The sequence below is a fragment of the Adiantum capillus-veneris genome, chromosome 7 (assembly GCF_014529385.1).
Source record: "Adiantum capillus-veneris isolate H3 chromosome 7, ASM1452938v2, whole genome shotgun sequence".
NCBI classification, from domain to species: domain Eukaryota; kingdom Viridiplantae; phylum Streptophyta; class Polypodiopsida; order Polypodiales; family Pteridaceae; genus Adiantum; species Adiantum capillus-veneris.
Genome location: NC_140937.1, coordinates 58,864,471 through 58,891,372, shown reverse-complemented (window position 1 = coordinate 58,891,372; position 26,902 = coordinate 58,864,471). Strand labels below are relative to the sequence as shown.

General features: G+C 41.3%; 1 protein-coding gene across 6 annotated transcripts; it reads right to left on the bottom strand.

Moving 5' to 3' along the window:
• Window positions 1-626: 626 nt before the first annotated feature.
• LOC147453925 (uncharacterized) lies at window positions 627-12,106 on the bottom strand. Of its 6 annotated transcripts, none has more exons than XR_015188576.1 (9): window positions 11,089-12,106; window positions 6,515-6,572; window positions 6,188-6,441; window positions 5,877-6,076; window positions 5,654-5,768; window positions 4,026-5,570; window positions 3,871-3,953; window positions 3,538-3,661; window positions 627-1,043 (listed from the first exon to the last, which is right to left on the bottom strand). XR_015188576.1 is itself a non-coding variant. In XM_086515985.1 (8 exons), the coding sequence occupies exons 1-8, from the start codon at window positions 11,167-11,169 to the stop codon at window positions 3,619-3,621; spliced, it is 2,379 nt and encodes a 792-aa protein (XP_086372111.1). In that variant the 5' UTR covers window positions 11,170-12,106; the 3' UTR covers window positions 2,960-3,618. The 6 variants fall into 6 exon arrangements, 4 of the variants coding, with proteins under 4 accessions (XP_086372109.1, XP_086372110.1, XP_086372111.1 ...); XR_015188577.1 differs by lacking the exon at window positions 627-1,043 and adding an exon at window positions 3,377-3,455; XM_086515985.1 differs by lacking the exon at window positions 627-1,043 and having other exon boundaries at window positions 2,960-3,661.
• Window positions 12,107-26,902: the final 14,796 nt, after the last annotated feature.

Sequence of the window (26,902 nt, the reverse complement as noted above, 5' to 3'; positions counted from 1 at the left end):
AACAAACCCAAGAGGAGAGGAGGAAAAAATACAAAGATGATCCTCCGCAATGGGTTAGGCAGGCGGCTCCTCCACGACCACCAACAACACAGAAAAAGCGGAGATGGAAGCCAGGCACAGTGGCTCTGCGTGAGATCAAAAAATACCAAAAGTGCACTGAGCCAATCATACCCAAAGCGGCCTTCTCTCGGGTGGTGAGAGAGATGATAGATGAATATAGTGATTCCGTTACAAGAATACATCGCGCAGCTTTACTGTCCTTACAAAATGCCACTGAAGACATTTTGGTGCAGTTTTTTCAAGATGGCGTCTCCTGTATGGCGCATGCAAAGTGTGTAACTTTAAAAAATACGGATTTAACCTTAGCACTAAATTTAAGAAATGGAGGATGCCTTCGTAAGATGTAGTTTATGCAATGTACTCTCTCTTCATGAGATTTGTAATTTCTCTATAATATCAATTAGCGAATTGCTACCATTCCGAGCAATTGTTGAATTTTAATTAGTACAGCAATTTGCCAAGCTCAGTGTGGATGGCCTCAAAAGTTCCAGTGAAGGACTCTATTGGCTCCCACTCTACAAAATCAGATGGAAAAACATCTGTAAACATGAACAAAAAGCAATGGAAATCTTACAATCATCAAAAGCAGCACACAAGGAAGAAATACTAAATAGATAACCAAAAAACTTGCAAGAGGAGTATAAATTACAATTTGCAAAAAACTGTGATGGAGCCACTGCTATCTCTAGCTTCAGATGTGAAGCAACATTCACACGCTGCACCTTCGCAAGCCTCTTGCCGTCTTGTGTTTGCTTGAACTCCATGATTCTTCCCTTCCAATGGTGTGCTCAAGAAGCCATGTGTCTCCTTGAGACCTTGTGTGCACCTCTTGAGCTGGGCTGCATTCTCACCCACATCATTCGTTTTAACTCTCTCGTCACCCAATATCCATTGTCATCTTGTACATTGCTCCATGAAATGGAGTCAATGACACTCCTAGGTCCTCGAGTACCTGATGATGCCATGGGAAATAGTGGCACAACCTGCACACAAATACTTATGATTAGACATTGCACATCCATATTCTCAGATATATAAAGAGCAAGAATCTTGATGGTACACAAAAGTGAAGGATGCCACTTACTGCTATACTGCTCCACCTGCTTGTTGGCTTAATGTGAAAGAAATGTTGCAAAGCTTGAGAGGGAAGTAGATCCTCTCTAGAGAGCTTAATGGAGAAGGAGCAAAAAACGTGTTGAGGAAAGAAAGAGCGATGATGTAGCAGAAGGATATGTTGTAGACTTCAGTTTTAGCTAGGAGTGTTTAGTGAAGCTCATAGAGTAATGGAGAACTTCAGTTTGAGAAAAATGTAGCCCTCAAGAATGCAATAAGCTTGAGGAGGGAAAGGAGGTTCAAACTTCGGCTGCAGAGCTTTTGGGAGGGAGAATTGAAAGGAAGGAAAGAGAAACAAGATAAAGTGAAGAGAAGTGAGAGATGGTACAATAAAGAGAGAGGGAGGAAATGATCAGCACGTTTTTAGAGAGGACCCCTTTTAAGAGAGAGAGAGAGAGAGAGAGAGAGAGAGAGGGGGGGGGGGGAGAGGGGGGGGAGGATTGATTTTTTACTCAACTATTTAGAAAAAAGTTCATTTTTTGAATTTATAAGAGATTTTCTCTTTGTATTTATAAAAGAGTACAAATTTGACCACTTACTTTTAAGCACCTCCATACCCACCATTTTAATCCACATGGCATCCATCCATTTGTCCCTTCCATAATCTCCTTTTTAATCCCATGACAAATAAAGAGGCGCTTTTAAACCCCATTCTCTTCCTTATATATTGTTAAGAATAATGTCACCAATGACAATCATTGGATAGTTAATTGTCATTGGTGAGATTATTCCTAACAATAATTACTCCACTTATACATACAATCCTTTATGCTTGTGAGGATAAAGATGATGTGAAGTTTGATGGTCTTGTCTTTACATTATTGAAAGTTGCAAACCCTGCTTTGATACCAACTATTCAAAATACGACTACAAGAATGGAGGCCCAAGGATAGGGAAACACGTGCTCGGCCCAACCATCCTGTCTCTATATATAGATAGCCTCTATGCCAGTTTCCCACTAGCCCTTTGGTCTCACAACACTCCTATTGGAAAAGTGGTTTCACCTTAAAAAAACAAAAGTGACATTTTTTCTTTTAAATACTAATGTTTTTTTGAGCAACACCTTTTTCAAGTTGATCTTCCACTTAACTAATGCTTGATAATGCACGTAATCACGAGCACGTAAATCATGATAGTCAAGAATACACTTGGGTTCATGCAATTGGATTGGAGGTTTAATAAAATTGACCAAAACTAATGGGCCTTAATATTCCAGAGATAACTCAGACATAGCACAAGTCTTCAAACTTTCAAAATGCTTCGGAACACGTATGAATACCTCTTCACCTTCTATGAAACTAACATGCCATCGTTTCTCATTAACTTACTTCTTCTATACGTGTTGCTTTTTCAAATAACAATAGGTCTAAAAATTCTAGTGATTTAGGCAAAAAGAATCTGAAATGTAACTATTGTAAAGCAAATAAACATCTTATCAAGCAATGCCTCAAGCATAAGGGTAAAGAGGTTAAAAAGATTGAAGAAAACGTAACCATTGCACAAGCTTCTTTCAATGTAAATTTGAAAAATGATGTGCAAGATGCATAATGGGATTTGAATGTGCAATGTCATTATGACCCATTTGTTCATGATGCATGCATGTATCAAAGAATCTGTGGATCATGTGGTTCTTTGACAGTGGTGCAATGAAGCACATTACATTTCATTATGATTTGTTTACTACTTCTCTCAAGATTGTTCCTAATGGGAATATCATCACATGTGCCAACAATTTCTCTTATATAGTTCCCATCATCTAAATAAATGAATTGGAAAGATTGTGCTTAGTGGATATTCAAACTTTTTTGGGGGCAAAAAATAGTTAGCAAAAAGACTATACATCAAAATTCACTATGCAAGAGCCAATAAGAAAAGTCATACGTTATTCAAGTCTTGAACTCAAGACATGATGGGCCAAAGGCACAAGGGAGAGAAGAAGAGAACTTTAATGTTGTAGGAAACTATCCCAAGAGACCTTAAAGATCACTCCGACGAAGAGAGTTGAACTCAAGACGTGTTATTCAAGAGGCAAATGGCAAAACCAATCTACCACACTAGGGTGATAGAAGGGGAGAGAGAGAGAAAGCTTAGAGTTGAACGGTCGACCCGGGAGTCATCTCTTGGAATGGTGTCAGCTGTGGCAAGTAGTCAGCGATGGGGGGGGGAGGAAGGAGAGAGAGAGAGAGAGAGAGAGAGAGAGAGAATATCAATGTGAAAATTTCACTTGTTAAATGAAACGGCATATACATGGGAATCTGGGATCGTTATGATTGCCACTCTTCCTATGTGCAAATTTTAAGAGGAATGTGAGAAGCCATTTTGCTTAGGCAAGCTACATTTTCTCAGTCTACAAAACTTTCCTACCTGTACTGTTGTACAACATACAACTTCTCCACGGTTGCAAATTGCTGTTTGCTTCATTTGGGTTGCCTACATCTGGTCAAATCAGCTGCTTACCTCCATCTCTGAAGCCCCTATAAAAAGCTTCCTGCAAAACAACAAACCATGTAAGATGTGAGCAAAATTGAACTTTCGAACCATCCGTTGATATTTCACAAACTCTCGAGACTGTGGCATCATGATCCCTTGGATGTTAATCAGCACAGCATGACACTGGAAACAAGTGGTATCATATATGCACGAGCGCCAGGACATGCAACAGTATGAAGACAGAACACAAATTGAGACTCAGCCCACTTTTGAAAAACGCGGCCCTGTTTTGCTAGTGCTCGCTCTAGCCGCACTTCAAATGGGGTAGCATGCCAGCTTACTTTCTGATCCTGTAATTGAAAAATCCAATCAATATCTGAGATGGACACAGGCAATAAGCTGGAGATGATCAAAGTACATACCTCTTTGTATTTATTAGTGGAATTTGGAATTCCTTTTCCATCCCACCACTTCTTTGCTGATGACGATGAATGGTTCCAATGAGCTGCAACAGTTCCTAAAATTGGTCTGTCTTCACCTACAATTGTAGGGGAACCTTGACTGTTTTGCGAATTAGGCGTCTCGGAAAGTGATAAGGAAGCAAACGGCGTCCTCAAAGGCGTGTAATCTGGCTTATTTGAGTCATCTTTAGACAAGGGTGTCCTCAAAGGAGTGTCATCTGGCTTATTTGGGTCATCCTTAGACAAGGATACCATTGAAGCGCACGAATTTACAGAAATGGGTGTTGATAAGGTCTCCACGGAAGATTTATTTCCACGCTGATCTACTTGTTGTGAAGGAGGGTCTGTGTGAAAAGGATGTGGTAAAGTATCTGAGCTAGGACTGTTTATAGAGAAAGTTTTCCCCAAGGAGAACTTCACGGTGGTATTACACGCTAATGTAGAGAGCTCGCCTTGTGAACCCATGTATGGTGTTACTCTATCTACATACTTGTCTGTCTCTAAAAGTTTAGCTTCATCCGAAGCAGCCGCATGAGAATCTGAAGGTTTTTCCAGATCAAGGAAGGTGGTCATTTTCTGCAAAGATTTGATCCTCACTTCATCATACATATACAAGGGCTTGAAATCATGATTTGCATCAATACTGTTGTTTGATGAGTCCTCGCGCATGACACTGAAATCTGCTGCATGGCCCTTGCTTTTGGAAATACCTTGCACTTGAACATCGGCAGAGCTGCCAAAGTCTGCAAAATTTAAGCTTCTTGAAACTACATCATTTACGTTCTCTATCTGTGAAGCACTTGTATGTGACTTATTGCATTTTTTGGCAGATTGTTTGTCTTCTAGAGAGAGCAAATGCAATGGAAGAAATTCAGAACCATGCAAAGTATTCTCTTCTCTGCTACATAAGGAGCTGAAATCTGTTCTGCCACTCACATCTGAAAACCCTTCATAGCTCTCATTAGAAATCTCAATCTGAGATTCATCAAGTTCAGAACCAGAGCACAAACCATATGCCCCCTTAGTGTTTGCAGGTGATTCATTCGCCTTATATAGGCTCCCATGGGCATCGATTGTTCTGATGCTAGATTCCACTTCTGAATCTTCTCTTAAAGAGCAAAAATCTTCACATCCCATCTGAGAAAGCGATTGTTGCACTGAAACAGAGTGACTTTGGAGGCTACTTGTAGCAATTGCAAATAGGCTCTTAGAAGCCTCAACAAGGTTTTCGCTGCTTGTGTCAGGTGTTTCAATAATCTTTGTGACTGATACTTCTGAGCTGCTGCAGTGCTCTGAAAAGGTTGTGTCTTCTGTTTCATTTTCGATTACTATAAACCCGGAGAAAGAGAAAGTAGTCGATGATCTCCTTTTAGTTACTGGAATCCGTTGAGGTTTGTTGGCATCCAGATTCACAATTTCAATTGAAGGCTGACACATGGCGATATTTGCAGGGTGCTCTAATTTGAGCTTTGATCCCTCTTCCACTGAGACAGAATCCAAGTTCCTCTGGATTTATATGGAAACTAAACAGTTAACTACCAATCATGGAACTGGGAAAACAACAACTATAGACTAGAAGATGAGGCTACCTTTGCCAGGTCAGGAGCTAGAATTGTCCTGTCACTACTTTCCTCTACAGGTTTGTGTTCCTCATCAATGGATGTGGACAGGGTGAAGGATTCTTCTTCTAGACCTTCAGACATTCTAATCATTGAACCCGACCATTAGATTTGAAATAGACAAGCTTTGGGTGCTTCATCTACTGGTTTTCAAAAGCCATATAATCAAAAAACTTGAATGTGAAGGTTTTACCTCTCATCAATTCTATGAGCTGAGGAATTGTCCATCATCAATTCTGTAGTGCCAATTTTTGATAGCATTGATTGCAGGTAAAGCAACGGCTGGCTCTCCTCCACACAACCCTTCTCTGAAGTATTTTCTAAAGCATCAAGTGCCTTATTGAATGCATCAGTAGAATCCAGCAGTTTACTACATTGCCTGAGATCTCTAGCCTGCTTACAGTTCACCCAAAAACAATTTTGAAAAATATCTTACATTTCCTTGCCAAAAATATGCACGATTTGTGTAAATGAATAGTCTCTACACTTCAAAAATTTGCACACCTCATTTGTGAGCATCCTTGCTTGGCTCACCTCTTCAACCAACTTCTTGTTTAGGTTGTTGATTTCCTCTTCAAGCTTTTCAACAAGCAACAACTGATCTGATGAATGCCTGCTTGTTGAGCGACGTCTCTGTTCTGATTTGATGTATCCTGAGGAAGTTCTAGCCAATCCACTTCCTGGCATGGGAAGAACCTTACCCAACTCGAACCTCTTTGCTTCATGATTGTCATTGCCATCATGAAGGAAATTTGCCACTATCAAACAAATTACTCATTAGCATTAATCTCACATCAGACAATTCATCAGATGTTCTCATAACTCCCCTACCTTTCTCAACAGGCTTAGTGCTAAGGAGGCCAGAAGCAACAGAAATTTCCCTCCCCTCCTGCAAATTAGGGACCATTAAGCCATGTAAGTGGGCAGTGTATACAAATCCAGTCAACATCTGCCTGCTCAGTAAAATTTCTTTTCTTTTTGTTTTATATTTCTTGTTGTTCAAGAGGATTGAGAGAGTGACTCTATGTGTGTGTGTGTGTGTGTGTGTGTGTGTGTGTGTGTGTGGTTGCTTTACTTATATAATACAACATAAATGAACATTTTAGTTCAAAAGACAGCTGGCTTTAGACAAGTGACAATGATTAATACAAAAGTAACTCAGTTTTAAAACTATTTTTGTACATTGCTAAAAGAATCAAGTCTCATCCTAATGTAAAAGTACAGTGGTCGATCTAAAATGTATGTTCCATGAAATGGCAAGAGCCTGGTATGTCAAGAGCAAACATTTGCTTTAAGCCAAAAAAATTCCAAAAAAGGATAGAGTCCTCACGTACATCCATCCAAACAAGACAACAAATATATTAGCCTTGAATGCGTTTTACATGTGTCAACGAACTATTTCAGTTGTTATCCATGTCCAACTTACAACTTTTTTAACTTAAACAAATGTTCAAAGTGTACATGTATTCCAGTTCTGTAAAGTACAAGGTGTGTGGTTTTTTAAGTTCATTTTAATGCTTATAAAAAGGTCATTATCCTTTCGAATTATGGTAATAGTTATATGTAAGGTTTCTATATAACCCTATTTTTATTTTTATTAGACCTTAAATAGGTATTAATATTCATAACATTCTGATGATCAAAAGGCCACCACCCCTTCCAATCCAAGTGTCCTAATACCATTATCAGCCCAAAGTTCTTTTGCACCTAAATCTCAGCCATATAACACCATAAACTTCTTGCAAGGTTATCCTACACTTTCTTAGTGTAACAAAATCAGTTAACGCCTCTTCTAGATCAATCAAGTGTACACCGTATCCCTCTTACCGCCTCCATCCAAAAAGCCATCAAGCAAACCATAGTAGCCTAAATCTTCAACATTAGATACGACCTTCTCAAGAAGAACCACATATGTTTCTCGTTTGGTTTAGGTACCAAACTCAGCTAAGCATATCAAGCCAAAACAAATCATCCATACTAGATTGAATAAACAGAGATTGTATCAACTAGTGTACTGTCGCCTTGCCTAATAAAAAACCATGAAAAACCTACAGTATGATCAAAACCCCAGTGAGCAGTACAATAACCCAAAAGGCAACATCATCATTATGCTCGCAGCCCCAACAGTAACCCGGTATCAGATACAACAAAAGCCACCCATACTAAGAGAATGGCACATATAGTATGCAAACACCCCCAATCAAAAAGCCAAAAGTACATGAGTCTAGCACCTTTTCGGCAAGGAGTACCTAATGATGCCTGACAATAGTTTTAGCCTGCAAACATCAAGGGTATATCATACCGACTCTCCCCTAACCAACTCAGGCAGCATGGTTTTTAAACCAAGCCAAAATCTCTGTCATAACTAGTTATCAATCATAACGAGCCAATAGCTGCCAACACGCAGCATTTTCAAAGTTTTAGGACAGTAATTTTGCAAGAGCCTCAAAAGCCAACCCCATGTGTTTTTAACTCTCCTACAAAAACTCACGCCCATTGCCTGGCGTACAGCACATCATATGAAAGAAAGTCGCCTAATACAATAAAAAGCCAAAGAGAACCAATCGATGAATATTATCATAAGTTGAACGGGTTGGGCTCTTGCACATGGCCAATAAAACACGATACCAAACATCCCAACCACAATCACAATCGCACATGAAGTAAATGGGTTCCTTCAAACCATGGTGTATTAACATCCAACATATAAAAACCAAACAATACAACGTAATAAGAAAAACAGGGCCCAACTCAATGTGTACATCACATCACCACCCAAGCGAGAGCACATCATCACCTTGGATTGCTATGTATACAGAGTATTTACTTAATTTATATTATGCGCCCATTCAAGGGTCCACTCCTATGAGGGGAACCAGTTTAAGAGGTGGTGACTAACTTTTTTAGTGAAAAAAAATCCCTGACTCTATCAGGCAGTGAGAGATTGTTTGTAAGCTGATTTAGTCAGGTGTAGAGCTATAACTGTATCAATACTTAAATGCGTGTGTGTGTGTGTGTGTGTGTGTGTGTGTGTTTTTATCCCTCAAGTGCCTTTCATAGCAGGTTTTGGCATTCTCAATTTGAGGTATTCTTTAGCTGGGTCAGATTTTGGGCTCGATGGGCCCTATGGAACCAACACAACCTTCAGATGTTTCATGGTTTAATGATTGATCCTAGTAAGGATTCTAGTTAATAATTCTTAATTAAGTACTTAAACTCATGATTAAGACTTAAGAAACTTGAACTTGACTCGGAGATAAAACTTAGAAAACTTTAAAGACTCTGTGTTTTATTGATTGAAACTAAATACAATGGGCTCCTTTTATAGGAAACGAAGAGTCACAAATGAAAAGACACGTATCATGGTGAATAGACATGACTTTAGACGTAAAGACACATTCTATTGGTGAAAAGCTGCAACCATTGGGCGAAGAATCGCACCCGTAGAGTGAAGGCGTGTGACCAATCGTCGAAGGAGTGTAACTTTTGGCGAAGAGAGACGTCTTTTGGGCGACAAGGTGTGACCATCCAAGCGTAGGGGTCCTACTTGGCATGGCACTTAGCCTATCTGCAACTAGGAGTAGATGTAATACTGCAACATAGTCACAATCGTGACATTCCCTCCCTCTTTAAATAAAACCCACTGTAAGGATTCTAGTTACTAATCCTTAATTAAGTACCTAAACTCATGATTAAGATTTAAGGAACTTGAACTTGACTCAAAGATAAGACTTAGAAGACTCTATGTTTTATTGATTGAAACAGAGTACAATGGGCTCCTTTTATAGGAGACGAAGAGTCACAAATGAAAAGACATGTCTCATGGTGAATAGACATGACTTTAGACATAAAGACACATCCTTTCGGCGAAGAGTTGCAACCATTGGGCGAAGAGTCGCACCCGTAGAGCGGAGGGGTGTGACCAGTCGTCGAAAGAGTGTGGATTTTGGCGAAGAGGCACGTCTTTTGGGCAACGGGGTGTGACCATCCAAGCATAGGGGTCCTCTTTGGCATGGCACTTAGCCTATCTGCAACTAGGAGTAAATGTAATACTGCAACATAGTCACAACACTTTTCACCACTTTAAATTGTTGCTTGGGCAATCGTTACATTATGCCTTAAAGGCTGGAGATATCTCCCTTGATGCACCGAGAATTTTCTTTCACTGTTTTTAGCTTCCTTTCCATGAGAACACTTGTGTTCTCCTATGTTGTATATGGTCTTCTAGTGGGTTTTCCTCATGTTGAGGTTTCCCACTTGTAAATTAATACCAGTGATTTACAAAAAAAGTGTGTCTGTGCGCGCGTGCGTGCGTGCGTGCGTGCGTGTGTGTGTGTGTGAGAGAGAGAAAGAGAGAGAGAGAGAGAGAGAGAGAGAGTGTATCAGTGTGTCATGCTTTATACTCTGAGTTACAAAGTTTCTCCAGATGTCTTTTCTTATATAGAGGAGTCACCCTATCACCTAGGCACGCATCAGCAATGGTGCTCATACCAACTCAATCAACCAGCCAGTACACTAAGTCAGTCAACTGGCCAGCAGACTCGAAGAGAAAGATCTGTTGAGACTATCATAAACAGGGGCACAGCAGACGCTTGATGCCAAGGTAATCCTGTGGTTTAAATTTAATGTCCTAGTTTTTGTCAGGGGGTCACATATAGCCCACCTACATGGTGAGGCATGAGTGAGAGGTTAAAACTACAATGGCATGGCCACTGTAATTGTGAGCAAGCAAGAGAGAGCCATATGCACAGGGAATGTGAGCTCATAGTCACAGGGAATGGTCATTTTTGGGTCTCCGTTCCGTGTTTCACATTCCCATCTCGCATTTCAAGGTCCCGTAGCATGTAACAATTGAGAGAATGTAGTCACAAGGAATAGCACTTCATGCCTGCTCCCATTCCTGGTCCCTGTTATGATATCGTGCTCCATGCAATAATCCTATCTGACACAAGTACTCATTGGTATACATGCATGCTCAGAGAGTCAAAAAAAAATTCCAACGTCCTTCAAACAAGTCACAAACATGTGCCAGTTGCACGAGAACCACGATAAAATAATCAGGCTGCCATTTCCTATTATGTCCCCATTACATGTCGTAATTGTGAGAATTAAGTCACAGGGAGTGGCACTTCACGCCTGCTCCCATTCATGCTCCCTGTTCTAATTTTGTGCTCCATGTGATTATCCTTAAAGGCACAAGTACTCATTGATACGCATGCATGCTTAAAGTGTGAAATTTTATTGCATCCCTCAAACAAGTCACAAACAGGTGCAATTGCACAAGAACCATAAAAATTATCAAGCTGCCACAACAAGACAATTTCTACAAATTGCACAATGAAAGAAAGATACTACTCATAGCAACACGCTTTCCAACAAACAAATCTCAGCTCAGAGAAGCATACCTTTTTACTTTCCAGGCGAGCAACAGAGCATCGAGCTCGACGTTTATGTCCGCATTTGAAGCAGCTAAGGAGCCAATCCATTGCTCATTCACAGGTTAAAGCTTTGTCAGGGCGTACCTTATGTTGAAACTTGGCATCAAAAACCTAAATAAGGAGAAGAATGAAATTCTCCTTGCAAGTATCAGAACAAGGTTGCCTTTCTGCTTGAGTTGACAAATGCTACGCATAACAATCGATCCCTAGATAAACATTGGAGCTCATTGCCAGGGCTAAGCCTCCTTTTTTGCAGCATTGATTTCAACAGATGAGTCCAATTCTAGTAGCCCTCGCCTGCTTACACCAGAATGCAGTACGTTCGCCTTCAAAAAAGCTGTGTCATGTTCTTCTGTGCATCATCTATAGTCCTTGTTTGTTGACTCTCACGCAAGCTTGACAGAACTGGAAGGCATGACCCTCGATGCCATTCTGCTTCTAAAGAGTTGGCATCGCATCTGCACTCACAATCCTGAGGATCTTTCCATTGTGGCTTGCACATGCAGAGATCTCCGTTAATTAAGAAATCAGAGACCGTAGGAGTGTGAAAAAAGCTGTGGAGAATCTCTTTCAGAGCATGGAACCCCAAATCTGAGAAGTAACAGGGAGCGTAGGAGTGAGAGGACACATAGTGAGACAGCAGTCTGCAGAAGCAGCTAGAGGCAACGGTGAGGGTGGAAGTTATGTATAGAGAGGACTCAAATCAGAGGACTCGTAGGTAGGCCAGGCGCATCGTTGAGGCGTTGATGACGCATGTCCCACTGCCCGCATGCACCAAAACAGCTCTCTCTCTCTCAGACATCTGGGCCGTGGGCAAGGAAGTACCTAGTGGGGACGATTGCTCGGTTGGGCCATCACACGACGCCGATTTCAAAAATCCGCACGCAGACGAGGGCGTTTGAGGTCGTGGAACGGAGTGGGGTGGGTGTTTGTCGGCGTAAAGCCAGGATTTCAAATTTGTTGATTCGAGAGAGATCTGTGTGTGTCCCCGTGACACCGTCTACCTCTCTCGCATACCGTGTGTGTGTGATGAGATTTTGAATTTATTAGTTGGCGCCCATCTTGTCAATTTAAAAATTCACATGCAGTAAAGGATTTTGAAAGAAAGTTTGGCCACGCTGTAAGTTGGCCGTCCCATAAGACACACAAAAACGCCTGTACATTGTCTTCCAACCTCCCCACCCAAAGCCCTCTCCATACAGAGTGGTTTAATCAGAATGTGCCGGGCCCTAATGATTTCCATAGCCCATCCCATACTGCATGAAAAGGTGCAAGGCAATTTGCAGCTGCCTATAAATGTAGGTAATTCAATCGTAAAGTATTTGCGAACTTGGCTACAGTCTATGAAAATGGCGCTACGATGATCTAGAGCACCCCCCCATCGAAAAGGCACCATTATCAGGCCTACCGGGGAGCCCTCTAACCAACCTCTCAACTAAAGATGCACCCCCCTTAGGCCCGTGTCACATTGGGACACGCAGCCATTCCACTTTTTGGAAGATGGCCAGCCAAACGCGTCACATTAGGCTATATCCTAAACAATGCTAACTTCCCCCAACGAATCCGCTGTAGCCAAATGGTAAGGCGTCCGTCTTTCGAGTTGACTGGCAGGTCTCAAAACCTGTGAGCGTCATTCCTGCGTGCGCTTTTTGCAGTTGGTCGCTTCATTAGAAAGTTGGCCGGCCTCTCTTGCCCGCCCTCTGACAAAGGCTCGCGGCCAAGTTTTTCCTTTTCATTGGCGAATGGAACGACACCATCTCAGCATGGCCTAGCACACCCCGTCCCAGTGTGACACGGGCCTTAGGCTAGTTGGTGGAAGAGCAGCTTCTAAGTGTGTGTTTCCACCATGGCGCTTACTAATTGATTCAAAAGGAGACAGTGCGTTTTTGGACCCACCCAAAAACATGTGAATGTCCCCCTACCCCTCGAGACTGGTAGAAGACTACTATCGCCCGCTTTTCAGCAAGAAATGTGTATCTAAAGGGTAAAACACCATCCAACACCTAGTGAGCAATGTTTTCTACCATCACTCGGCTACTTATTGGACAAGAAAAAGACTAGAAATTGGAATTCTTTTGGGTTGCTAATATAATTCGCTCAAATTACTAGAAATCAAATTTATATTAGTGTTTGCCTCTTGTAAACAAAAGGGGGGGCAGCACATGAAAAGTGAAGTTCAATAGTTTGAATTCATCCTTGTTCATAACAACTCGAAGGAAAGATGTAAGCTTCCGGCTAGTGTCTTTTATATATCATTCCAAGCTCTTTACGAGCCTACAATCCACTAGAATACATAGCCATTGTTCATCCTCAGAGTGAGAGAGCTGGTTCACAACGGCTTGTGCACAACCCCACATGTTGCAAGAAAAGCATGACTCAATAGTAAGAAGTCGGTTTAAAAAGCCTCTTTTTATATGCAAAGTTGAATAAGTGATGAAATCATGAGGCCTTCCCTTGAAAGGAGATGCAATTTCTAAAAAAGGATGGAGGAATATTACGAGAGAGATGAAATAACAACGACTATATTACTAGAATCAAGGTAATTACAGAGTGGATTGTGAACCATGTGCATAGTGGATTACTGTACACACAAATGGAAGTCGAGTGCCAAAAAAGCACATTGTGTAAGAGGGCAAGTGTATACAAAATTCAAAAATTTTAGTGTGGATTGTTAGGTAAAGAAATCTAAGTGAGGCCTGTTGTTGCTGCTAGAGGATGAGGGAAGGATTGGGGGGGGGGGATGTGGATGTGGAGAGTGCTACAATCAAGAGCGTAGTAGGCCCTGCAAAAAATTCAAATAACATAATACAAGCCATAAAACAACAGACCTGCAACCTAGCAGGTCACACAAGCACGTAATCAAGCTATACACGAACATGGAGAGAGAGAGAGAGAGAGAGAGAGAGAGAGAAGAAGAAGAAGAAGAAGAAGAAGCACGTGCAGGTGCACCTCCTAGAGCGGATTGCTACACTGGCATGGCAAGAGAGGAAAGAGGAGAAGAGAGAAGAATAACACAGACACTGGGTGCAATCTCCCCCCGTGCAAGAGTAAGCATTTTCCTCTTGCATGTATTTATTTATAGATTTCTTGAATGCTCAAAGTGAATATAGATTGTATGACCGGACATAAGAATCATCATAGCTCATAAAGAGCACTTGAATAATAAAATGTACATAATGTGATATCCTATTGCATAGAATATACATCAAGCAAGCTTTTTCTACCTTGAACTCCGCAAGAAACTTATATTTATCAATTTCCATTACATACCTCTCCGTTAGAAAGAAAATGTCCTCAGTTGTTGAGATAAGAATGGTCAATCATACTAGTAAAAAACAATTGTTAAAAAAAATTGTGTTAGAAATATAAAAATTTCATAAAATCACATTTGCTTATGCCTGCCGCTAGAAATATAAAAATTTCATAAAATTAAATAAACACATTTGCTTATGCCTATGCCATCCACATACTGCATACTCTAATGTCGCATACCATGAGAATAGGCAGCATATGTCATATCCTGATGCACCAAGATATCATTAGTCACAGTCATCAATTCTCATTAATTTCAAATCCAATTTCATAAACAATGTTGACAACCAATCATCATAAACCAAATCCAAATCCAAATTCAAGTCTGATTCCAAATCCAAATTCAAATGTAAATCACTTTCATTAAGTACCTGAGTTGTTATTCCCCTTCCCTGCATGCATGGCATTGGGGATCCTTGGGAGTTAGACAGCTTCAGCCTTTTGTGGGGCAGAGGAGAAGCAACAGAAGCTTTTGCCCTCGACTTCCATCTTGGTGGAGTGTCAAGAGAGTCGTCATTAGAGGTGGTTTGCTGATGTGCCGAGCTATTCTCCACCTAGGCAATCTGGTGAGCCATGATCGAGGGACAAATTGCAGCTTGCAATCGCCCCCGCCCCCCCCCCCCCCCCTCTCTTCTTCATGTGGCCCATGTGACATGCTTACCTCCATGCATCATGACTCTACCACATCTTCAAAGTAACGTCTCAGCGTAAATTTTTGAGCTCATTTGAACTTTGTCCTGTATTTTACACATTATATAGTTCATGATGGAGACTCACACACTTGAAAGACATCATTGTCCTTATTTTTACAAGATATGCTTGTTGGCACATGCTAACTAGCACAAAAAGCATGACACGTTAAGGTGCTTCCACCCATAAATCATATTGAACCATGCTTTGTTAACCCCTGAAAACCTATAGAAAAGCTTCTTCTTGCTTTGGGTCGGGCTTTTTCTTCTTGTACCATTGCAATCCCGCTCTATAGTGCTACATGGCCAAAACCCCTTGTCTCTCTATAGTCTTTGAACTCTTTGTTTGCCTTTGATAGAGGATAATCACAAAGACTATCACTTACTTTCTGATCCTGTAATTGAAAAATCCAATCAATATCTAAGATGGACACACGCAATAAGCTGGAGATGATCAAAGTACATACCTCTTTGTATTTATTAGTGGAATTTGGAATTCCTTTTCCATCCCACCACTTCTTTGTTGATGACGATGAATGGTTCCAATGAGCTGCAACAGTTCCTAAAATTGGTCTGTCTTCACCTACAATTGTAGGGGAACCTTGACTGTTTTGCGAATTAGGCGTCTCGGAAAGTGATAAGGAAGCAAACGGCGTCCTCAAAGGCATGTAATCTGGCTTATTTGAGTCATCTTTAGACAAGGGTGTCCTCAAAGGAGTGTCATCTGGCTTATTTGGGTCGTCCTTAGACAAGGATACCATTGAAGCGCATGAATTTACAGAAATGGGTGTTGATAAGGTCTCCACGGAAGATTTATTTCCACGCTGATCTACTTGTTGTGAAGGAGGGTGTGTGTGAAAAGGATGTGGTAAAGTATCTGAGCTAGGACTGTTTATAGAGAAATTTTTCCCCAAAGAGAACTCCACGGTGGTATTACACACTAATGTAGAGAGCTCGCCTTGTGAACCCATGTATGGTGTTACTCTATCTACATACTTGTCTGTCTCTAAAAGTTTAGCATGACACGTTAAGGTGCTTCCACCCATAAATCATATTGAACCATGCTTTGTTAACCCCTGAAAACCTATAGGAAAGCTTCTTCTTGCTTTGGGTCGGGCTTTTTCTTCTTGTACCATTACAATCCCGCTCTATAATGCTACATGGCCAAAACCCCTTGTCTCTCTATAGTCTTTGAACTCTTTGTTTGCCTTTGGTAGAGGATAATCACAAAGACTATCACGGTTCCTCTCATGATTTACACACACAATCAAGAACTAAATAGCTCGCTTCCCATCTTTGCTCTTTATCCTAGAATAAGTAAAATCATCATCCAAGTCCTTTGTTTCCATGCGGATGGTTGTGATGTATGGCTGCCCAAGGGTAAGAGCATAGGTAGACATCTCCTGCACAAAGAAACTTTGCTCATTTTTAACATTACCAATGGTCACTTTCACATTTTGACAAGCCCCATGTAAATCTTCTGATGAGGTTTTTAATGCTCTAATCATCCAACCATGGTCTATGTCTATTGGCCACTTTCCCTTCATGTAAAGACTGTTGGACATAAGATTGATTTCGGAGCCATGATCTATCAATGCAACATATGGCTCCTCAAGGTCACCCACCTTGACCAAAGTTTCCATGGTAGCTCTTTTCCAATGACTTTTAGAGTAGTGGCTTTTATGGGAGGCTTCATCTTCATCATCATCATCCACAAATCTAGCATGCATATCTCTTTGAGAAGACTAGTAGCATCTTACCACATTGTCATCACATTCACTCTCTTGTACATGTATCCCTTGTGCCTTCAGGGATTCTCCTTCACCTTGAGATTGTGGGGAAATAGACTTAGTAAGAGTTTGTCTCTTTCTTTTTATGATATCTATAATTTCCTCATGAAACTTATGCTTAGATATGCCAATAATTTCACCCAAGATAAACTCAACCTTACTATTCAAAATCTTTTCCTCCAATACCCGCTTTAAGTTTGTGGCAGCTTTAAGATTGGATTGTAGTCTATACACGGAGCCTTTTTCTTTTGCTTTTTCTTGCTCTTTCTTCTTTCTTGTAGACGCTTCCTCCATAGGAACCTTAGGAGGAGGAGGAGACACTTGTGGTGAAGCCTCATAAGGAGGTCCTAGATCCTTCCTTCCTCCAACTCTGGTAACCCTCTTTGAGGTAGAGGGACCTGCATCCCCATTCTCACGTCTATGCTTCTCTTCCACAGTTGCTTCATTGTTATGGCATTTGGCAAGATAGGCATGCAGTGATAAAGAGTGCACATGATCATCCCAACCTGTTGTATGGTGTACGCAATCACTAAATTTGTTTAATATCTATTTATTTATTTTTCCTTTTTCCAATCAATGCCACTACATATGACAAGTATGTGTGTGCAAATGCGTGTGTGCGTGGTACAGATGCGGTGTAGTGTGTGCGCGCGAGAAGGGGGGACGGAGAGTGTACGCCTTGTGTGGGTGGAGTAGAGCTCAAATGAGCTACTCCTTATTTTTGTATAAATGTACAACCAATAAGGTGAGTAGTGGGTGGCCGCCCATTACCTGGGAAGTTGGGCAAGGCACATGCACCTTTACCCCAACAATCTCCCACTTAAAGGCGAATGTGCCGATAAGTGGGTCCTACTAGCTAAACTACTAGTATGTACAAGAAAATAGGTAAGAGACTCTCTCAACCTACACCCATTGGCTCGCTCAATTGATCTACATGCATCCATATTGGCTCTAGTGGTAGACTAGTATGTGTACCCATGTTAGAGCGTGCATGTAAATCCCACAGACAACTGTGTATGGTCTACAAAACTCCACTATGAATCATGCTAGTGTTAGTCATTGTATGATTGACAATCCCTGCTACAAATGCTCTCACTGTAGCTCGACACTAGTAGGTTGTACATGAGACGCTCGAATGTTGACAAAATCTGCACAAACCTGGTTGTACTTGCCTCCCCTGTGCTATCTGCATGTATTGCATCATCAATACTACGCATCCTGTATGGATGTGTCAACATCAACACTAGGATGGCTACATCCCTCTCACCCATAGGCGGAAGTGTGCATCTTGGCACCATATCATCATCCTCTAGCATGAGCATATCAAAGAACTCCCATGTATGTCATCTCTACATGTGCCTCTAGGAAGAAAACCAATTGTACCTTTGCCTACACAGACTCCAATGACACCTATTGTGTATCACTAGAGCAGTGCCACTCTACCTATGTCTCTACAGAGTCTACTGGCATGTCCTGCACAACTAAATGCTATGTCTTGAGAGCATGGTGGAGCTCACCCGCAAAGGAGACACGTCTCGTCTCTCACTGAAAGCATGCTAGCAACAAAACCAAGACTATGATGTCTCGAACCTCAGACACATGCATAGGATATACCAAGCCACTGCAAGCTATCACTAATGAACCGCAATGCATCTAGAAAGATTGCTCTCTAAGCATGCTTATTGTCTCACTAAGATCGAGCTCTGTTTCAATTGAGGAACATAGTGCACATGTCATAGCGTATATGATGCACCATTAGAAAAAAATATGCAAACATCTTCTATGCCTGCAATGTCAAACGCCAAACCATTGACCAAGTGTAGACAACCAAAGCTTCCACTAGAGAACGTGCTAAACCACTCTCGATGTGGTGTGATGTGGAAAATTGCATCCTCATCTAGAAACCAACGTGGAGAAGTGTCACCTCTCAAAGACATGGAATCAGGAGGAATGCTAAACGGCAAACGTGATATCAGAGTCACTGGCATATGAATCCATAGCTCTAGCATGTGCCAAAACCTCATGTGTATCATGCATAGATCTTTGCTGATGCCTCATATGTCTGGAACAACGGTGCCTGATGTGCCCTATGTGACCACAATGCCAACTATGAATGTATCGACAACTACGAGACCTCCGTCTCCCTCGAGTCATCTTTGTAGACTCTAAACTATCACACATGTCTACAAACATAAGTGAATTTCAAGAAACTATGGCGAGAAAACCTGGGAGAAATTCGACAGAGTCTCTTATCAAGCAATGAGACCGCATCCTCAACCTCTTTCCACTTGGCCTTTAAACCTTGTGATGTATTCTTGTCTTCAACAAGTATCTCTAGCTTTTCTTAGAGTTCAAGTGTTACAGCTTGAAGAAACAATTCAATTTTTTTTCTATCCAAAGTACCTTGCCTTGTTTTTGACAGTTGAGCATAGCGTCGCTCAAACTCCCTCAATTGTTTAGTGATTGGAAGTCTTTCTGGCTTTGCAACCCATTCTAAGAAAGTTCTTTTTGTAACCCTTTCAGAGTCATCCATGAATTTTTCCTCCTTTAGGGATAATTTTAATTGCTCCCAATCTCTTCCATGCTCCTCCTTGATTCTCCTTACATGGTCTCTAATCTGAGGGACCACAACAAGCACATAACTGCAAGTCATGTCCACCTGTGGTACCTGTTTGCAACTCCATCTCCTTCGCATAACCACGAAGATATTTTGTGACATTTCCCTTCAAACTGGTCCATTTTCTTCATAATAGATTGAAGGGCTTTGGTTTTTGACACCTCCCTTCTTTCTGCAGCTTGTTGTTGTTACATAAACATAGCAAATGCTTGAAACACTTGACTTGTACCTTGATCAAAACGCATGCCATGTTGGTCTTTTTGATCCATATCTTTAATCATTTGTATACAAACCTTTGAAAACAACTTTTTGAACCCTCACGCCAGCTACTTTGCATTGGCTTCACCAAAAAGCATGTCAAAAAGTGTGCAGTCTAGCTGGTGCAAAACCTTTAGTTGTGAGAGTTTGTGATGAGAGTCACAAAAACTTTGTGAAAAAGTTTTTATGGAAGTCACCAATCCTCTTTCTAAAGATGGCTTAAAGTTTAGAGCATTCGTGACAAAAAAATCACAAACCCTCTTTCCTATTGTAACATTTAATGGCCTAGTAACTTGTGTGTAGTGGAAAATAACATGAACATAGTGAGCATTTCATTAGAATAGGTTCCTAATGAGCATAACAAGAGTGCTCGGGTGGAGAGAGAGCAACAAAAATCATAACACATAGTTAGATAGGCATGAACAATACTTCAAAAGAGAGAGAAATTAAGCTATTGACAACAGTTGAGGACTAGATTTACATGGAGCCGGTCCCCCCTTTAAAAGGTTTTGTATTGTAGGTTTCCCCCATCAAGAGAGACATTTTACAATACAATTCTTTGTGTTTCTTCAATAACTAGCTAGTGCAATGAAGATGGAAGCTTCAAGCACTAAGAAAAACACTTATAAAACACAACATCAGTTCCCTCACGGTCTCAGACCCAAGACCTCACACACCTTCGAAGATGGTGAGAGCTAGCGGGGTATGAGAGTAGATTGAGAGGAGGAAGGAGTAGTCTTATGAGAAAGATGTACATCTCCTCACATAATCACTCATATTAGCATAGCATAGCTTAATAATTAGCATGGTAGAGGAGATGAGCATGCATTGAATCTTGGCTCTTGGTTGGATTTGCATCACAAAGCCAAGAGTTGTTGGTGTAGTCCTCCCTTCTCGTAAGCTTGGAGTAGGTGATAAGCTTTCCATTAAAGCTTGAGAAGGAGAGAGAGAGAGAGAGAGAGAGAGAGTCTTCTTGCTTCACACATGAGCTAGTGTGAGTGTGTGTGCAATAATGCCTTGAGAAATTCAGTCCCCCTCTCTCTCTCTCTTGGTTGACCCCTCATGCTATTTCCTCTTGCTGGCTTCCCATTGGACCCCTCCAGGCTTAGCCAATAGGATTTAAGAAGCATAAGTGATAGTCTTGTGACATGTGTCCCCCTTTCCCCTTTTGTGAGAGCTTTAGGTAATTAATTAATGCAACTAAACTCTCATTGGACCCCTTTGTCTCCTGACCAATAGGAAGCAGGCAAGCCATTGGGCTGCTGAATGCTCATTGGACCCCTTGGGAGATTGTCCAATAGTCGTTTAGAGAGCTTAATTCTTAATGATTCTTTTTTTAAGTGTTTTTAAATTAATTAAACTAGATTTACTCTAGCCTAATTCTCATTGGTCCACCTCCATGGCCATCCAATAGTGGGCATCTTGGCTAGGGAGCTGACATGTGTCTCTCATTCCCTTTGTGTAAAGGAAGCTTGTGAGTGAGTGTGTGTGTGTGTGTATTTCTCTCTCATCCCCTACTTGCAAGGCTCGCCCACTCCTATGTAGGAAGCATGAAGACTTTTTTGTACACACACACAACATCCAATTTAACTAAGCTTTGACCATTGGAACAACCTTTGATTTTTGGAACCTTAGCATTTTGGAAGTCTTAATGGGCTGAACCTTAGGGTCTTTAAAGACCATTGTTGCACATTGCTCTTTTGTAGATGGCCGCCCCTTTGGATCCCTCTTTTCCCTCCTTTGGAATCCTACCGTGGCCGGTCTGCCAGCTTAACCAATATTCTAGCTTTTTCTCCCCTGGCACTTCCCCATAATAAATGATCAGTTTAACATGAGAAAATCATTTAGGATAATTAGATATTAGTTATTATGAAATTACCTCTCTCTTGAAATCATAGTCATCCTCGACTATGGGGTAGAGAAGATAAAGCCCATTCATTAGTCCTTTTTCTAGCGGGTAGAGGATCCCTATCTTACCCTATGACATCGCTCCAGAATGGATGACTAATCCATTTGGCACTTGAGAGCCTAAGCGGCCACAAGCATGCCTGCACATTAGTCCTATCAATCTTCCATAGTAGAGTGACAAGCTCTACTTGGTGTTTGGGAGGCGTCATCTCCACAAACTTGATTCTAAGCATGCGTACTACTTCACATTTGTGCACAATAAAGAAAAAGAGAGTCTTATAAAACAAAAACTTTGTTCATTTTAAACATTTTGTACATTTGCTTACTCTAGGGAAGCATTGTAAGCATTGACAAGGTTTAGGTTATCCTTTAATTGTATGCCTTGCATCCATCTAGCATCTTCAAAAGGATAATTCTTAAACTTAATAAGATATCGTTGGATAGTCTTACCGCCTCTTAATACCTTGTCTTCATGTCAGAGAATGGACTCGGACTGCAGTACCTCTTCTTGGTACTCGATCTCCGGTGGTCTTCAACAATTGGTTCTTGAGGTGGCTCTCCTTTGTAAGGCTTTAATAGGCTCACATGAAAAGCATTGTGTATGAGCCAATGGCTGGGTAACTTGAGTTGATAGGCCATCTCATTGATTGGCTTAAGAATTTGGAAGGGACCATAGTACCTATTTGCTAACTTAGCATAGTACTTTTGGTGTCCTATAGGATTCTTGCCCGTCGTGTGCCTTAATCAAGCCTTGGGAAATTTAAGTAAGATCCAATCATTTTCTTTAAAGGCTTGGGCTCTTCTGTGCTTATCAGCAGCAGCCTTTTGCCTTTGCTTTGAGATAGAGATAGCACCCTTCATCTTTTGGAAAGATTCTTGTAGGTCTCAGCTATATTCATCTGCACAGTGAAGATCTTCCCGTGTACCTTAAGTAGTAGGGGACTTTTTTATCTTCCCTCAATTACCTCGAAAGGCGCTTTTCCCGTGGAAGTATGTATAGTGTTATTGTAGGTATACTCCACTAAGGGTAAGTACTTCTCCCATTGGGACCTTTGATCTACTTCCGTTACATAGGCTTTGATTAGATCAAGAATTGTTAGGTTAGCTATTTCACTTTGGCCATCCGTTTGCGGGTGATAGGCCGAAGAGAAATTTAGCCTTGTCACTAAATTCTCAAAGAGACCCTTCCAAAAATTACTAGTCATTCTAGGATCTCTATCCGACAGTATGGACATTGGCAAGCCATGGTACTTGAAGATTTGTGAAATGAAGAGGGTTGCCATTTGATGGGCTTTGATAGTCTTTTTGACAGGTATAAAACGATCTTGTTTACTGAATCTGTCTACTATTGTCCAAATTCCCGTATTCCCATGGATAAACTTAGGCAATCCAAAGATAAAGTCCATGGATATGCTCTCCCATGGTGAATTAGGGATTGGCAATGGTTGAAGCAATCCAAGTTGCTTCCCTCTATCAAAATTTGTCTTTTGGCATACCACATATTTAGAAATATACTCTTGTATGTTTGTTTTCATGGTAGGCCAATAGAAATATGTTTCAATCCCTTGTAAAGTAGACTGAATCCCTCTATGCCCCGCATAAGGAGGAGCATGAGATTCATACATTACTTTCTCACGTAGTGAGTTGGTAACGCATAGTCTATTGCCATAGAGAAGATAACCATCTTGTAAAGTAAATGGTTCCTCTTTCTTCCCTAGTGCAAGGGCGGAAATCACATCTCTAAAATCGGGATCAATAGCATACTCATCTATCATAGAAGATAGATCATTGTGAGTTGCTATGGAAACCGCATTCACTCTCGGTTGTCTTGAGAGTGCATCGGCTACTTGATTATGCTTGCCAGCAACGTGAGCAATATGAAAATGAAATTGCGAAAGGAAATTTGCTTACCTCATTTGTTTGTCGGAGAGCTTGGTCTACGTGTCATGAAGTACTTAAGACTTTGGTGATCCGCCCGCAGAATGAAAGGAATCCCCAATAAATAGTGCTTCCATGAGTCTAAGGCATGTAGAATTGCAAGGAGTTCCTTTCATATATGCCTAGAGCTTGCTCAACAGGGTCGAGCCTTCGACTTTCATAGGCTATGGCGTGCCCTTCTTGGAGCAAAACAGCTCCAAGGAAATCACCACAAGCGTCACATTGGACCTCAAATGGCTTTGAGAGATCCGGCAGTGTAAGCACAGCTTGAGAGATAAGCTTTTCTTTAAGCTTTTTGAAAGCGTTGTTCTCCTTGGCAGACCATGTATACCTAACGTTTTTCTTTGTTAGGTCATGTAATGGTCCTACGATTTGTGAGAACTTTTCTATGAGGCATCTATAATATGCACACATAAAGCTTCTTAGTTCATGAAGATTCCTTGGTTTAGGCCATCCTTTTATTACCTCTAACTTTGATGGATCCATTTGGATGTCATCTTGAGAGATAATGTGACCTAAAGAAAAACTCACTTTTCTTTCGATTAACATAAATTTTATTCTCTCTTAAGACTTGAAATATTACCTGGAGGTGTTCCTTGTGTTCGTCTAGTAAATTAGAGTAGATGATAATATCATCAAAGAACACTCCAATAAAGGTTCGGTGAGGCCTGAATAGCTTCTTCATCAAGCGGCTGAATGTGGTTGGTGCATTGATCAAGCCAAAAGGCATAACAATGTATTCGTGAAGACCAAACATAGCGTGAAATGCGGTCGTTACAATGCCTTGATCAACTATCCTTATTTGATGGTAGCCACTTTTTAGGTCAATCCTTGTAGATTATCAAATAGGACTTCTACCCATGGAATGGGAAACCTATTCTTGATAGCGATCCTATTTAGTACTCTCTCTAATTGACACACATACGACATGTTCCGTCTTTCTTTTGCACTAGTAACACGAATGAGCAAAATGGAGATGAGCTAGGCCTAACCATGCCCTTCTCAACTAACTCATGCACTTGCCGCATAATCTCCTCTTGTTGAGCTTGAGAAACTCTATAAGGAGGTTTATTAGGCGGTGAACTTCCTAGAAGAAGTTCAAGCATGGTCATCATTGCCTTGTTTAGGAGGTAGTTCACAAGGGATGTCATCAATAAAAACATCTTGAAACACCTTGAGAAAATTGGATAACTCTAATTCCTTGTGGTTGTTTATATTTTCTTTTGCTAAAGCATTAGGTTCATTTTGAGAATCTTTAACAAAAATCATGTACACGGAAATAGAGCTCTTTATTGACTTATTGAAAGCTTGGGTATATACAATGGGTATGGTGTTACCATTTCCTTAGCATATATGTACATATCTTTTCCCCTGAACCTAAAGTAGATTCTCCTTTCAGGGAATTTAACATTGGCAGCCATGCAATCAAACCATGGTGCCCCTAGGATTACATCCTCGTGCTTGAGAGGAGAGATAAAGAAGTCCTGTTTGTCCACATAGCTTTGGACATGGAGCCTCAATTTCCCAATTAAGGGAGTGACTGAAGCTTCTTGCCCCTTGAAAGCACCATTTGCGGGTAGGACATCTCCCATCTCGTAAGCTTGTATGCCTAGCTTGGTGGCCAACTCTATGGATATGAAATTGTGAGTAGAATCAGGGTCAAAGAGAATAAAAGAATCATGTTCTCTTACCTTTCCCCAAGCATGTCATAGAGGAGATCCTTTGTGGTGAGGTTCCTCCTCTTGGATTTCAACCAAGGTAGCTCTAGGAGGCTCATGGTGGGTGTTCTTTTGGGGACAAGCACGGTACACATGCCCTTGCTCGCCGCACTTGACACAATGGTTATCCTTGCAATAACGATCAAGCTCTTCAGGAGAGAGTTTGTTTTTGCCTTTGTAAACTCCCTTCTCCTTAGCTTTGTTGTTATTGGAATTGCCCTTAGGAAACTTTTGGACATTGTGCTTCCCCTTAGGCTCATTGGAACCCTTGTTTTTCGTGGGCTTAGGATTTCTCTTAGCCCCTATTTGGAAATTGATTCGAGAAACCACCATAGTATGGTGTATAACCGCAGATATGGTGCGTGACCTTTGGGAGTTGACATACTCCGCCATTTCTTCAGTTAAGCCCGCACAAAATTGTTGTTTTTGCTCTCCAAAATCCATCTTTTTGAAGACAACGGCTTTGAGATGTAAATCCCAAAACTTGTCTACATATTTGTGAATGGATTCATAGGGAGAGAGCTTCAAGCTTCGCCATTTGGTGAGTACTTTTTCTTTGGCATCGGTGGCCAAAAACTGCTTCATGATGGAAGCTTTTAAAGCTTTCCATGTTTGTGGAGCTTCACCGTTTGCTCGTAGGCTAGACCACCATTGCCTGGCGGACTATTGAAAGTGCATAGCTACATGGCATAGCTTAGAGGACTCCGTGAAGCCCTCATCTCCAAACACCACATCAAATTGTTGGATAAAGGCCAAGACTTTGTCCGTAGCACCAAAGGTGCCATCATGGGTAAGGAAAGAGATGCTCTTTCCTCCCTCTTTGACCTTCTTGAGCTTGGACGACCTCTTCCACGTGGCATAGGATTTCCTATGGCCTCTTCTTTTGGATGGTTCAAAAGTTGCACCATCGCTTTCTTCAAAAGATGAAGAATTTGAGGAAGATGGAGAAGAGGGTGACCTCTTTCTCGCCTTTTTCTTGCCTTGGTTCTCTTTATCCAAACCATCACTTTCTTCATAAGAGGAAGAGGATGAAGAAGACGGAGAAGAGGGTGACCTCTTTTTCGCCTTTTTCTTCTCTTGCTTTTTGTCATCCCTCTTTGAATTATGGTGTGGAGAAGTGGGCGATGGTCTTCTCTATTTAGGAGGTGATGGAGAGCGTTTAGCCCGCCGTCTTCATGGAGCCATCTCCATCGAGGTGGCAGGGACTCACTTCTTTCTCGTTCCTTTGGTGTGGGCTCTTGAGTTCTCCTTTGAGAAGGAGATGCGTCATCAAGAAGCAAATTTTTGAGCCCTTCGTATGGATCCTCTTCTTCTTCCTGAATTGGAGAGAGGCCTCTTTTGGAAGTCTCACAAGGAGGCTTCCTAGGTACTCTCTCGTCATGGTGGGGAGCTTGGAGAATCCCAGTGGTACGAAGCTATCGTTGCACTTCACTTTGGAGGGATGGATTTCCCATGGCTTGTTGAAGCCTAGAAACAAGGTAGTTAACAATCATAGGGGCATCATTAGTAGCCTGTTCATTAGCAAAATCAAAGCTATCAACATTAATTTTA